The following is a 14,767-nucleotide window of genomic DNA, read 5'->3' on the forward strand; positions in this document are numbered from 1 at the left end:
TGCACTTTTTATTTTGAAGTAAAAGTTGCATTATATAAAACATTCAATGCAAAAAAAAAAAAAAAAAAAAACATTTCTAAAAGACTGCAACAAAATACCAATAAATATGATTTCTACATTATTTTGTGTAGTTTATAACATTTTGGGAAAGTAGTTTTTTTTTATATTAGATTGTCCAAACATATCATAGAACAGTAGAACTTAATCTGCAATATAAGCAAACATTGTTCCCAAACTGATATTTATATGTGTTATAGAAATATATTAATACAGTGAATACAATATATGTAAAGAGTTTATTGCCAGAGCTTCTTTATACCAGTCTAAAAAAGCTAGAGAGGATATAAGTAGCATCTCTTTCCCTAGCAGAGGTAGTAGTGGGGATTCCCTAGGATAAAATCCCCCTGTGACTGGGCTGCGTTGCTTTTATCTTTTGCTTCTGATCTACAGGTGCTAAATTTGCATCCCTTAGTTTGAGACAGCGAGCTACAGTGTGTTGCAACCAGACATTGATGATATTAAAGAAGGAATAAGAGCTATGCTGAGGATTCACTGCCTCTGTGATCATGAACTTATAACACAAAATCATAACCATATACAGCACATGACAGGGATGTGTTTAACCCCTCTGGTGCCAGAGAGTGCTGCCATGTCTTGTTATGCTATGCCTAGCATTAATCTCTGGCAGCCTAGGGGTTAAGAGAGAGAAAGTTGATTTGCACAGGCAGACTGAAAAGGGAAAAAAAATTCGATCACCATCAGCAGATTGGGAAGATGCTTACTATTGGGAGGCGGTGAGATGTAATCTGCTACACGTGGGTTTAAGGCAGCATTATTGTACTTTGGTGACAGAGGTGGGATACATTGCAAGGCTACTTTATCACTGATCATTCTGCTAAACGCATTGGAAGCCTTGCGGAACAGTGAGTGCATCAGCGGTGATACAGAGAGGGGCATCCTCAGGAGTTTGTTGGCTTGATATCCCCTTGCTGCTGTGGGAGAGCACCTGAGCGCAACAGCAGAGCCTGACTGCCCAGTAGCCGGATGCCAGCCGAGACCACAGGAGCTCTCTGAACCCAGTCACCTGTGGTGCGCAGGAGACCCTATAGCTTCTGGGCACCAACTACAACCAGCAGAACCATTCAGGATCTCCCCAGGGTTACCCTTGTTTTCTAATTAGTGGTGCTCAGAAAGGCTTCAAGATTTCGTCGAAAAGCAGGCAGGAGGAGCGGCCAGCACTAAGCCGGCTGGTGGCCAGGAAGAGGCTGGTGGCCGCCGGGGCGCTGGGGGTGGTCATGGTGTTGTTGCTGGTCATCCTCATCCCGGTGCTTGTTAGTTCTGCTGGGACCTCGGCACACTATGAGATGCTAGGAACCTGCCGCATGGTCTGCGACCCATATGGAACCAAACCCCCCAGCACAGCTACAGCGGAGACGGTGCGGGAACACAGCCTTCTTCAATCCTTGCCCACCTTCATCCAGGGTCCGAAGGGAGAATCTGGGCGCCCGGGGAAGGCTGGACCCCGGGGTCCCCCGGGAGAGCCAGGACCTCCTGGACCTATGGGTCCACCGGGTGAAAAAGGAGAGCCAGGTAGACCTGGACTACCTGGGACCCCAGGGGCCCCGGGGCTGAATGCTGCTGGGGCAATAAGCGCTGCCACTTACAATACAGTGCCCAAGATTGCTTTCTACGCTGGTCTCAAGCGACAACATGAAGGCTACGAGCTGCTCAAGTTTGACGATGTGGTCACTAATCTGGGCAACCACTATGACCCGACCACCGGTAAATTCACATGCTCCATCCCAGGCATCTACTTCTTTACCTACCACGTCCTTATGAGGGGAGGGGATGGTACCAGCATGTGGGCTGATCTGTGCAAGAACAACCAGGTAAGGCACAGGCATATAGTTAAAGTAGTAACCTATACATGCGGGTGATATTGATATATAGATATAACTCTTGGAAGTCAGTAAATTTGAATGAAATCATAGCAGTGATGCCATTTATTAGAAAACTATATGAACATTATAGGAACATAACTTGTCATGAAGTTTATGATCAGACCTCTCTGGTAACGTTCTTGTGTTCATTCTGAAAAAGACTCATGGCACATTTAAAGTCATTTTATTTAAATTCAAATTATTCTCAATTTTTAAAATAACTTTCATGCTTGTAACCTCTAATGTTTAATATAATGTTTTCCGTCTGCGTTTTTAATAACACAATATATCTTTATTTGGGTGTAATCTACAAAACCATATATTTAAACCCTATAGAGTTTATTTCACTTAAATATGGGATGTAAAATCATTAATCCGTGTAAACATTAGGTATTTATTTGTGCAAATTTGAACTAATGAAAATGATATTAGGGGAGTATTATATTTGGAATCTCACATAAGTGCACACATATGCTTCTATGCAGAAAGGGATTATCAGCTGTTATACCCTGGCTATCTGAAGTTTAAACATCTTTTATGTAAGTTTCTAGAACTAGTAAAAAAACAACTCTGAGTATCTCAGTAATGTCAGTTATAATTACTATATATTGTACTATCCAATACAGTAAATGTACTGTATATTTAACATATACTGTAATATATATATATATATATATATATATATATATATATAGGACATACTATATATCAATTTGTGTGTGATGAGATGATAAAAACATTTTGTCTGTCTGTTTATCTTTATCTAATCTATCTATCTATCTATCTATCTATCTATCTATCTATCTATCTATCTATCTATCTATATATCTATCTATCTATCTATCTATCTTTATCTAATCTATCTATCTATCTATCTTTCTATCTATCTATCTATCTATCTATCTATCTATCTATCTATCTATCTATCTATCTATCTATCTATCTATCTATATCTATCATCTGTGTCTGTCTGATCTAATCTATCTCCCTATCCATAAAATACTCTTCTGTGTTTTTTAACTTCAAAGAACACATTCTTCTTTCTATAAAAACACCTTTTAATCTAACTCGTTTAACAAAATGCAACCACAATAAGTAGCATTGCTTTCAGCAAATACTTTTATGGTTGCAGAATTGTACATCTTATAGGGATCACTGTACGCCCCTTAATAAGCACTTTACAAAAAAAAAAGAAAGAAGAGAGCAGTTTGTCTTCTTGACAGGAAGAATATTAAGAGTGATCTGGTTTATAAAGAGTAAAGCTGCACTTCTAGGACACATCAGAAATCAAAGTAAAGATGAGAAAGCTGTCAGTGATCCAATCACAAGTCACTGTATGCTGAGGAGGTGGATCTCCCTGTATTTAATGCAAACTCTCTGCACACCACGTTATGTATGTAAATATAATTAACATTTATTTCCTGAATTGGCCTGAATGTCAACGTCATCCTACTGAGAGTAATGAATAAGATGCAGCTTATGAGAAAAAGGCATTGGTTCCTCTACACTTTCTTCCATAGAGTGCATTTAAATGGCCTGTGCATATCAATTTTATTATGTATCAGTCTAGCTTTCATATATTCACATATGTATATATATATATGTGTGTGTGTGTGTAATTATTATTTGGTGTGCACTGTTTTGTGTATATTTCTGGCAACCAATGGGGTTCTTCACTGTGGCTTGACTGTTAACTTTAAGGTTACATTTTATATACAATAAACCACAAAAGGTGAAATATTTTTTGCTTCTAGACTTTGTATACATTTCTTGCACCCTGAGTTGACATTTTTTATTTAATGAGCAATAAATTACATAGACAACACATTTACATGTGCAGGAAAACAAGTATCACATTTACTTAAATTGCATTTTTTTTTATAACCTAACAATTATATTAGAATTATATTACAACTTTATACTTGATTTATACTTGATAAGGATAAACAAACAAGTAGGAAATTGGTCAACTTGTTTGTTGAGTGCAATAAGTATTCCCATATTGCTTATGTTATATAAGGCCATAGGTAACAAAAAAGTGTAGTGATATAATACACTGCCAACAGAACCCCTCCCTCATTTTCCTATTTGCAAAACAGTTTTGCCAAAATAATGAATATTAGTACACACGCACTATTAAATTAACCACTTAATAAAGCAAAAATCTAAAATTGTCATGGTAATGTACATATTACAGCAATTTCTCCTTATACAGTAGTGTTACAAAGTTTAGTTAGTAAACTCTGTTAAGCCCATAGTGTATTTAAATGTATACCATGATACTCAATGTATTGTCATTTTTATATTGCAAATGTTCAAAAAATATATGGAAAATTTTGAACTAAAGAAAATAATTTTAAAAATATAAAATGTAGAAATTACTGAGAGAACCATAATGAATATCAATACTCATTGATATTCAGACTATTAAGGAACCATATGCATATTTTGTGGGAGCTAGGGAATATATATATATATACATAGCAAGCTTAAAAAAAGTCAGAGGCAAAGCACGTGTTCTTCAAAGCAATTAGTCAAATTTATTGACGTTTTGGGGAACAAAACTCTTCTTTATATATATATATATATATAATAACAATAATAATAAAAAAAGAAGTCTGAAGTAACATTTTAGAATCTATGACTCCTTCCCTTCTAGGATTTGCCAAGCCCTATATGAATACACAATTAAACATGATTTATATCAATGCTTTTCATTCAGGGTGTTAGAACATCCTGGTGTGTAACACTTAGCAGTCATGGATCTTACTCAGAATTAGGGTTGAGATTATTTGAGCATTCAAATTAAATTTTGAAAGGATTTTATTTGACACAGGCTTCAAAAATACCAGTTGCTGTTACATAAATTTGAAAATTACACCAAGTAAAAAAAAAAAAAAAAAAAAAAAAAAAGGTTTGGAATCCCTGTTTTTTTATGTTTTTTTTGTTTTGTTGTTTTTTTTTTACCAATATGGCAGTATTTATTATTATGAAAGTATATTCCAATTATTGCATTTTAGATATTAGAAATTCCGTTTTGTAGTACTCTGCAATTGTGATTAATTAGAAGGATTTTTTTCAGGAAGGCGCTGCAGTTTAATATATTTTTTGTTTGACAATAGACCTTGTCTAACACGTATGTCAAATTACTTGAATTATCAGTGTAAGAATTGTAATATACACCAATTGTTGCCTTTTAAGTTTCGGACACATTAACTGGTTCATAGGATAAAACAAATTACATTCTTTGTACACTAACAATATTTTGAAAAAATATTTTTAGTTATTAAAGAAATAGTTATGCTATTATTACTATAGAACTGCAATATTGGTATATTTATAAATGATATGGAAAGTTTATATATGCTATGTGCTTGTGAGCACATACTATAAATGCATCACAATCATATGTCCGCTGTAAACTAATACTAGGCAGAGCATATTTAGATTGGGAAAATGTCAAGTGCTCCAAATTAGGAAAACCAACAGAGCATAGAGAGACGTATCATTATCAGTGAGTATAACAAAAAAAGATCCATCTCTCTGGTGACTCCATGTAGTTGTATGCCCTGGGATTTCCTTGCTCAGTTGCCACTCTCAGGACTGTAAATTGTATTGGAAAAGCTTGGATAATGAGGATGAGATTAATGGTGACACTTTAAGGCTCACTAAACTTGGTCTCCCTTTCACAAACCAGTTGCTTTCATCATGTTTAACCCTCTGGCTGCCAAAATGTGGATGGAACAATTTTAAAGGCCATGTGTTAATGAATTTTCTGTTAATAAAGGAGTTAAACAGTTTGAGATAACTATAGAGAAGCACTGGATCAATTTCTGGGTACATGCTGTATGTGGTGAGATGTATACTGAATCCCGTCTACAATTATTGAAAAAAAAAAAAAAAAAAATCTAATCTTTAATAAAATACCCCAGTAAGACATTTTAGCTTGTCAAATAATTTTACTACAGTATTATGATGCTATTCATAATCATCATACTGGAACTTGTATTCTTCTAAGGTTGTCTTAGCTCTTATTACATTTGTAATTTTTTCATCAATGTTAAAAAACAAATTCACCTGGCTTTGAAATGCAAATGTTATATATCTGATATAGGAAGGTGCCAACATTTAAAAAAATATTTTTTAAATTAGGCCTATCATAACTTAGAATTTTTCTGTAGTATTTAACATTCCATTAACCATCAAAAATAATCAATCTATTTTATATTTAGTTGTGTAGTTACATTTACTGACACTTACACTTTTTATAATCTGTTATATTAATTTTATAAATCTTCTAAAGTAACACATTGATAATAAAACATCTTTTTTTAACTAGACATTGTACACAACAGAAGAAATAATTTGCAGCAATCTAGAGTCTACATTTTATTTTAAAACTTATTCTAATTAACTGGTCAGCATTTATATCAGATGAGATTTTCTTTAAAATATTGAGCAGTTTATGCCTAATAAATATAAATGTATTTTCACTAGCTGTGTGAAATATTTGATGCTGATTTATAGTTAGAAATGATAAGATTTAAGCCAATGAGACAGAAACCCTTTGTTGCACTTGGCAGCGACACTCTATAAATATTTATGTAGTCTTGTGGTAACACATATGATAACGCTGATCAAAATGTCCAGCATTTCCATCTCCAAATAACAGTAGCAATCAGACAAAATGTGTTAACAGTCTCTCAACCCGAAGTTCTATGGCAATTTAATACTCACTTTTTATAAAGGCACAGAATTGTGTGGACTTGTTCAGAAAAATATCCTTTTTCAGATTTGCCTTTTTTCTAAATTCATATTTTTTTCTTGCATGGTCATAATGTTTGGTAAATAAATTAAGAGGCAATCCACATGAGGGCAAATGAAGCAATAAAGTAATAGGATTATAATATGTGAAGCGAAGATAAATCTTGTAGTGTCTTGCAGAGTGTAGTGATCAGTAAGGTTTTTTAAAATGCCGTACAACCTACACTTGTATTTCTTTCTTTCATTCTTTCTTTCTTTCTTTCTTTCTTTCTTTCTTTCTTTCTTTCTTTCTTTCTTTCTTTCTTTCTTTCTTTCTTTCTTTCTTTCTTTCTTTCTTTCTTTCTTTCTTTCTTTCTTTCCTATATTACTTAGAAGGGAGACACAGTGATTTATTGGTAAAAGGAATAAATAGCCCTAAGTTTTCACATATGAGTGAAATAGTTTAATGTGAAATAATCAACTAGTGTAAACAATACCTACATTTACACAAACATTTGCAACATAGAATATAAGCTATTCTGGGCGATTCAGGGTTACGTTTATATCTGTAATGTTTATATTTTCTCTTTATTATAATATTTACCATTCTTAATCATTGTGTATACGGATGGTAACAAAAAAGGGGAGGCCTAAACTATGTGTTGTTTGGAGAGTATGGTATAGCTTGGCCATGTTAAATTAGCAAAAGATCCATCTTTCCATATAAGGGCAAGGTATGATAATATGGAACTATCTTTGGCGAAATTTAAATAGAAGTCAGGTGTATCCAGTATCTAATGTGACTTGTTGAAAACTGACTTGTTATTGACTGTATATAATTTGTCTGGATTCAAAAGACTTGCAAGCACACAGCTTAATCTTAAAGGGCAGTCAAGTCTAAAAAAACCTTTCATGAGCATGTCATTTTAAACAACTTTCCAATTTACTTTTATTATAAATTTAGCTTTTTTCTATTGGTATTCTTAGTTGAAAGCTAAACCTAGGAGGTTCATATGCTACTTTCTTAGACCTTGAAGGCCGCCTCTAATCTAAAGGCATTTTGATAGTTTTTCACCACTAGAGGGCATTAGTTCATGTGTTTCATATAGATAACATTGAGCTCGTGAATTTACCATGGATTCAGCTCTGATTGGCTAAAATGCAAGTTTGTCAAAAGAACTGAAATAAGGAGGCAGTCTGCTGAGGTTTAGATACAAGGTAATTACAGAGGTAAAACATGTATAATTATAACTGTGTTGGTTATGCAAAATTGGGGAATTGGTAATTAAGGGATTATCTATTTTTTAAAACAACAAAAATTCTGGTGTTTACTGTCCCTTTAAGCTTATGCATTATATGGGATTGAAATATAAATTTATTAAAACACTATAATAATATTAATTTTAATTTGTAATAACATTAAATTATAAATTACTTAAACATATTATGAAATGAAGGCTATTTTTAAATAACTTTAAATTAAGTAATCATTTTAAATGATATATATATATATTTATAAATATAAATATATATATATATATATATATATATATATATATATTTGTAAAGCACCAAATACCCATTTTAATTGTATTATCATTGTGTTTTTAATAATCTACTATTATATTTTAATGGAATACTTTTATTTCAATGTCAGAATGATTGCATGGTGGAGTTTGCATTGTATTAACTTATTTAATTATCTTTGTCCAAAATCTCCTAATATAGATTGACACTTGCATTAGTTAAATCTTTTTTAGAACTGAGGCTTCTTATAAAGATCACATGACCTGACTTCCTGCATTTGACAAGTCAGTCTCAAGTCTGTTACAAGACAATGCTTTGTGAATAGCTAATTTGCTGTACTTGTTTTAGCAAGTTAGCTGATTTTTTGAAAATTCAACTTAAACCAACTTGGGATGTTAAACTCGGTTATAAAGGATGACTTTATAGCCCTATTGCCTATTGTAAACACCTGACTTAGAGATTTTTCTCCAGGTTGCCTATTTAAAGGGATATTTCGGAGAACATTGATTGAAATGCACATAGATGAATTACATCTTTGAATAGAAACATATTTGCAATAAACATGTATTAGCAAAAATAATTCTAGTAAATGTAATCACTGTTTTAGGGTTAGCATTTTTCTCTACACGTGCATGTGAAGTATAGCTAGATATTCTCAGTGCACCAGAATGTTAAATATTGCAGCTGCTCAGAGCACTAGTGGGGCTTGTCTCATGTCAGAAATTAACAAACTGAGTCATTACCAGATGGTACAAGCACCTTAGGCTCTCTGAGAAAGTGCTGTGTATAAAATGCTGGTGCACAGTGCATACTTAAATACACTTGAAACAGCTATAGCTTTTATTAAAAGCATTTTTGCTAATACATGTATATTACAAAATGTTTCTATTAAAAACTGAAATGCATCCATGTGGATTAAAATTTTGGCTGCAATGTCCCTTTAACGTGCATAAGACATCTTATAGTCGCTGCACACTCTCATTGCTGTCATAGTTCACTATACCTATTTAGAGGTGCATGAGAAAGATGACTATATAATGAGATGTATACAGATAACTTAATGTTGCTCAGACACACAAGAAACATAGCTATAAGTTAAGTTAAAGTTACATACCAAGCCCATTTGTTGAGCATATTAAACATTTGAGCTGCCCTAGGTGAGAGATGTCTCATGGTCCTGTGACTTGTTTGCTCCCGTATTATGTACTGTAACTACTCACCACCAGACTGGTTTTTATTCTTGCCTCCTCTATGCAGTAGTTGAGCCTGTAATCAGCTCATATAGCTGGAGAATTGTAGCAGCTGCACGTGCATAGGTTCTTCTCTCATCCCAGAAGGAACTTGGGAAGGAAAAACTAGCCACAGAAGTTAAAGTAAGGCCCTGCACCCTGGCTGCTAAACTGTGTATGTTTAAAGGATGCAGGGCAGCAGTATACAGGGTTACACCAGCCTTAGGCTGTGCTGAGTATAATACAAGAATTCTCTACAGGCACCGGCTGTGATCTACAAAAATACTGGACACACTGGGCAAAGAGCAGATTATGGAGGAGACGGTGCAGGCGGTATGTATATAGATACCCGAGGTTAGGACCAAAACACTTGAGGGACCTTGTTTGGGTGATTGTGCTTGTCAACTCTTGGGCAATTACTGCAAATAATACTGCAAATAATATTCCACTTTATGCTTTATACTCCAACCATGTAATTAAAAAATGACTTTAATATCTCTTTAAATGTCTTTCTTTATGAAGGACAGCAAACTTTTCATACAAAGTTCTGATATCAATTAATTTTTTAAAAAGATTTTTATACAGTGCAAGAAAGTGTGAACAGCATTGCTTTTACTTTGTAGTGCATGTATTTATCTAGAACTGCTCACATTTTAAGTTTAAATACATCATTAAAATTCACAATGTTAGCTACAGATGATACCTCAAAGGACCAGTCAACACATTAGATTTGCATAATCAACAAATGCAAGATAACAAGACAATGCAATAGCACTTAGTCTGAACTTCACATGAGTAGTAGATTTTTTATATAACAGAGTTCAGTTATGTATATTTACACTCCCCTTGTACCATGTGATAGCAATCAGCCAATCACAAATGCATATACGTATAGTCTGTGAAGTATTGCACATGCTCAGTAGGATCTGGTGACTCAAAAATTGTAAATATAAAAGACTGGGCACATTGTTTTTAATGGAAGTAAATTGGAAAGTTGTTTAAAATGACATGCTGTATCTGAATCATGAAAATTTAATTTAACCTGAGTGTCCCTTTAATATATCAAGAACAGCAGTAACAATGAAGGTGACTTCAAATGCATACATTGTCCTCTTTGGCCTCTGAAATGTTGTAATTTTTTTATATTGTTGTCTGTATATATTCTACATTTTAATACATAGAGCTAGATACTTATTAACCCTCATAATACCAAACACATTCATTTAATATGCACATGGATGTTGACCTCCAGGTGCCAAACTCATTAAATTAATGTTCAGTAAGTGGGAAGCCCCTTATACAATGCTATACATAGAGAGTTATGTCTCATCAGAAGCATTTACATATCTTTTCTCCCCCCAACCACTGGCCAGACAAGAAGCCAATGGGGTTTGTAGCTGACATTACAAATGGGGGAAATCTAGTCTACAAAAGGGGGTTATATACCTTTCTAGTACCCATTAAGGTAGTTCTTCATTAAAGGGCCACTAAAGTCAAAATTAAAGTTTCATAATTCAGATAAAGTATGCAATTAAAAAAAAACTTGCACATTCTTCTTACATGCACACTTTATGTTCCTACTGAGCATGTGCAAAAGTGCACTATATATACGTATATGCATTTTGTGATTTGCTAATGGCTGTCACATAATACAGGGGTAGGAAACATTGGGTTAACTTTGAGATATGCCAAAAAATGTTCTAATCATTTCAAATTCAAAAGTAAGTGTTATTGCATTGTCTCTTCATTTTTTCTTTCTCTTGCTATATATATATATATATATATATATATATATATATATATATATATATATATATATATATATATATATATATATATATATATATATATATATATACTGGTTGTGTATAAGTGCACAGGGAGACCCTACAGAAATTTGAATATAAGACAAAAAGTTCTTGTTAATAATGATACCTGTAACTCGCTAGTTCAGAGCACGCTGAGGAGAGCAGGCAAATGTAGATTGCTGGAGATCTGCAGCTGTGGCGTTCAGAGCCCGGTCTGTGAGCCGCTCCAAGAAACAAGTAGTAATCCAAAGACAGTTGAACGCTTGATAGCGCAAAGAACTCCACGATGTACTAAAAATCTTTCTTTATTATATCAAAGTTAAAAGCATAACAGCAAAAAACGCAGCTGAAGTAAAGCACTTGTTAAAAGATAATTGACACAATGTCAGCGATCAGGACCACACGCAGACATGTTTCATGCGGTTGCGCACTTGATCACTGCTTCAAAGCAGTATATATATAATCTATCTATATTCGTATAGATCTATAGATGTAGATAAACATTTTACAAAATACTATAAAACTATATATTTAGAAATATATATTTAAGTGAAGAGCTTAGGTATTTGAAGTATCCCTAATGCATATTCAGCTTTAGTGCAGTTGGCTTAGTATACCTTGTGGTTAGCAGAAAAAACAAAGATGCATTTTTAGCGCACCCCATAAAAGTCTACAGGGAGTGCAGAATTATTAGGCAAATGAGTATTTTGACCACGTCATCCTCTTTATGCATGTTGTCTTACTCCAAGCTGTATAGGCTCGAAAGCCTACTACCAATTAAGCATATTAGGTGATGTGCATCTCTGTAATGAGAAGGGGTGTGGTCTAATGACATCAACACCCTATATCAGGTGTGCATAATTATTAGGCAACTTCCTTTCCTTTGGCAAAATGGGTCAAAAGAAGGACTTGACAGGCTCAGAAAAGTCAAAAATAGTGAGATATCTTGCAGAGGGATGCAGCACTCTTAAAATTGCAAAGCTTCTGAAGCGTGATCATCGAACAATCAAGCATTTCATTCAAAATAGTCAACAGGGTCGCAAGAAGCGTGTGGAAAAACCAAGGCGCAAAATAACTGCCCATGAACTGAGAAAAGTCAAGCGTGCAGCTGCCAAGATGCCACTTGCCACCAGTTTGGCCATATTTCAGAGCTGCAACATCACTGGAGTGCCCAAAAGCACAAGGTGTGCAATACTCAGAGACATGGCCAAGGTAAGAAAGGCTGAAAGACGACCACCACTGAACAAGACACACAAGCTGAAACGTCAAGACTGGGCCAAGAAATATCTCAAGACGGATTTTTCTAAGGTTTTATGGACTGATGAAATGAGAGTGAGTCTTGATGGGCCAGATGGATGGGCCCGTGGCTGGATTGGTAAAGGGCAGAGAGCTCCAGTCCGACTCAGACGCCAGCAAGGTGGAGGTGGAGTACTGGTTTGGGCTGGTATCATCAAAGATGAGCTTGTGGGGCCTTTTTGGGTTGAGGATGGAGTCAAGCTCAACTCCCAGTCCTACTGCCAGTTTCTGGAAGACACCTTCTTAAAGCAGTGGTACAGGAAGAAGTCTGCATCCTTCAAGAAAAACATGATTTTCATGCAGGACAATGCTCCATCACACGCGTCCAAGTACTCCACAGCGTGGCTGGCAAGAAAGGGTATAAAAGAAGAAAATCTAATGACATGGCCTCCTTGTTCACCTGATCTGAACCCCATTGAGAACCTGTGGTCCATCATCAAATGTGAGATTTACAAGGAGGGAAAACAGTACACCTCTCTGAACAGTGTCTGGGAGGCTGTGGTTGCTGCTGCACGCAATGTTGATGGTGAACAGATCAAAACACTGACAGAATCCATGGATGGCAGGCTTTTGAGTGTCCTTGCAAAGAAAGGTGGCTATATTGGTCACTGATTTGTTTTTGTTTTGTTTTTGAATGTCAGAAATGTATATTTGTGAATGTTGAGATGTTATATTGGTTTCACTGGTAAAAATAAATAATTGAAATGGGTATATATTTGTTTTTTGTTAAGTTGCCTAATAATTATGCACAGTAATAGTCACCTGCACACACAGATATCCCCCTAAAATAGCTATAACTAAAAACAAACTACTTCCAAAACTATTCAGCTTTGATATTAATGAGTTTTTTGGGTTCATTGAGAACATGGTTGTTGTTCAATAATAAAATTAATCCTCAAAAATACAACTTGCCTAATAATTCTGCACTCCCTGTATAGAGAAAGGGAGATAGCTATGTCGCAATATCCGACCTCCAGATGTTAGCTGGTCTGATTCTTTTGTTCTCTAAGGCCTAGATTTGCAGTTTGGCGGTAGCCATGAAAACCAGCGTTAGAGGCTCCTAACGCTGGTTTTAGGCTACCGCCGGTATTTGGAGTCAGTCAAAAAAGGGGCTAACTCTCACTTTTCAGCCGCAACTTTTCCATACCGCAGATCCCCTTACGTCAATTGCGTATCCTATCTTTTCAATGGGATCTTTCTAACTCCGGTATTTAGAGTCGTGGCTGAAGTGAGCGTTAGAATTCTAACGACAAAACTCCAGCCGCAGAAAAAAGTCAGTAGTTAAGAGCTTTCTGGGCTAACGCCGGTTCATAAAGCTCTTAACTACTGTGCTCTAAAGTACACTAACGCCCATAAACTACCTATGCACCCCTAAACCGAGGCCCCCCCACATCGCCAACACTTGATTACATTTTTTTAACCCCTAATCTGCCGACCGCCACCTACCTTATACTTATGTACCCCTAATCTGCTGCCCCTAACACCGCCGACCCCTATATTATATTTATTAACCCCTAACCTGCCCCCCACAACATCGCCGCCAGCTACCTAAAATAATTAACCCCTAATCTGCCGACCACAAAGAGCCGTCACCTACATTATAGCTATGTACCCCTAATCTGCTGCCCCTAACACCACCGACCCCTATATTATATTTATTAACCCCTAATCTGCCGTCCCTAACATCACCGACACCTAACTTCAATTATTAACCCCTAATCTGCCGACCGAATCTCGCCGCTATTCTAATAAATGTATTAACCCCTAAAGCTAAGTCTAACCCTAACACTAACACCCCCCTAAATTAAATATAATTTAAATCTAACGAAATTAATTAACTCTTATTAAATAAATTATTCCTATTTAAAACTAAATACTTACCTGTAAAATAAACCCTAATATAGCTACAATATAAATCATAATTATATTATAGCTATTTTAGGATTTATATTTATTTTACAGGTAACTTTGTATTTATTTTAACCTGGTACAATACCTATTAAATAGTTAAGAACTATTTAATAGCTAAAATAGTTAAAAAAAAATCAAAATTACCTGTAAAATAAATCCTAACCTAAGTTACAATTAAACCTAACACTACACTATCAATAAATTAATTAAATACAATACCTACAATTACCTACAATTAAACCTAACACTACACTATCAATAAATTAATTAAATACAATACCTACAAATAACTACAATGAAATAAACTAACTAA

General features: G+C 34.9%; 1 protein-coding gene across 1 annotated transcript in view; it reads left to right on the top strand.

The window, feature by feature from the left end:
• The first annotated feature begins 871 nt into the window (after nucleotides 1-871).
• The window catches only part of C1QL3 (complement C1q like 3), a 61,523-nt gene continuing 47,627 nt past the window's right edge, over nucleotides 872-14,767 (top strand). The window contains exon 1 of the mRNA XM_053712969.1: nucleotides 872-1,889. Within this exon, the coding sequence (XP_053568944.1) occupies nucleotides 1,296-1,889 (594 nt within the window). The 5' untranslated portion in view covers nucleotides 872-1,295. The remainder of the gene's footprint in view (nucleotides 1,890-14,767) is intronic.

Source organism: Bombina bombina, chromosome 5 (assembly GCF_027579735.1).
Source record: "Bombina bombina isolate aBomBom1 chromosome 5, aBomBom1.pri, whole genome shotgun sequence".
NCBI classification, from domain to species: Eukaryota; Metazoa; Chordata; class Amphibia; order Anura; family Bombinatoridae; genus Bombina; species Bombina bombina.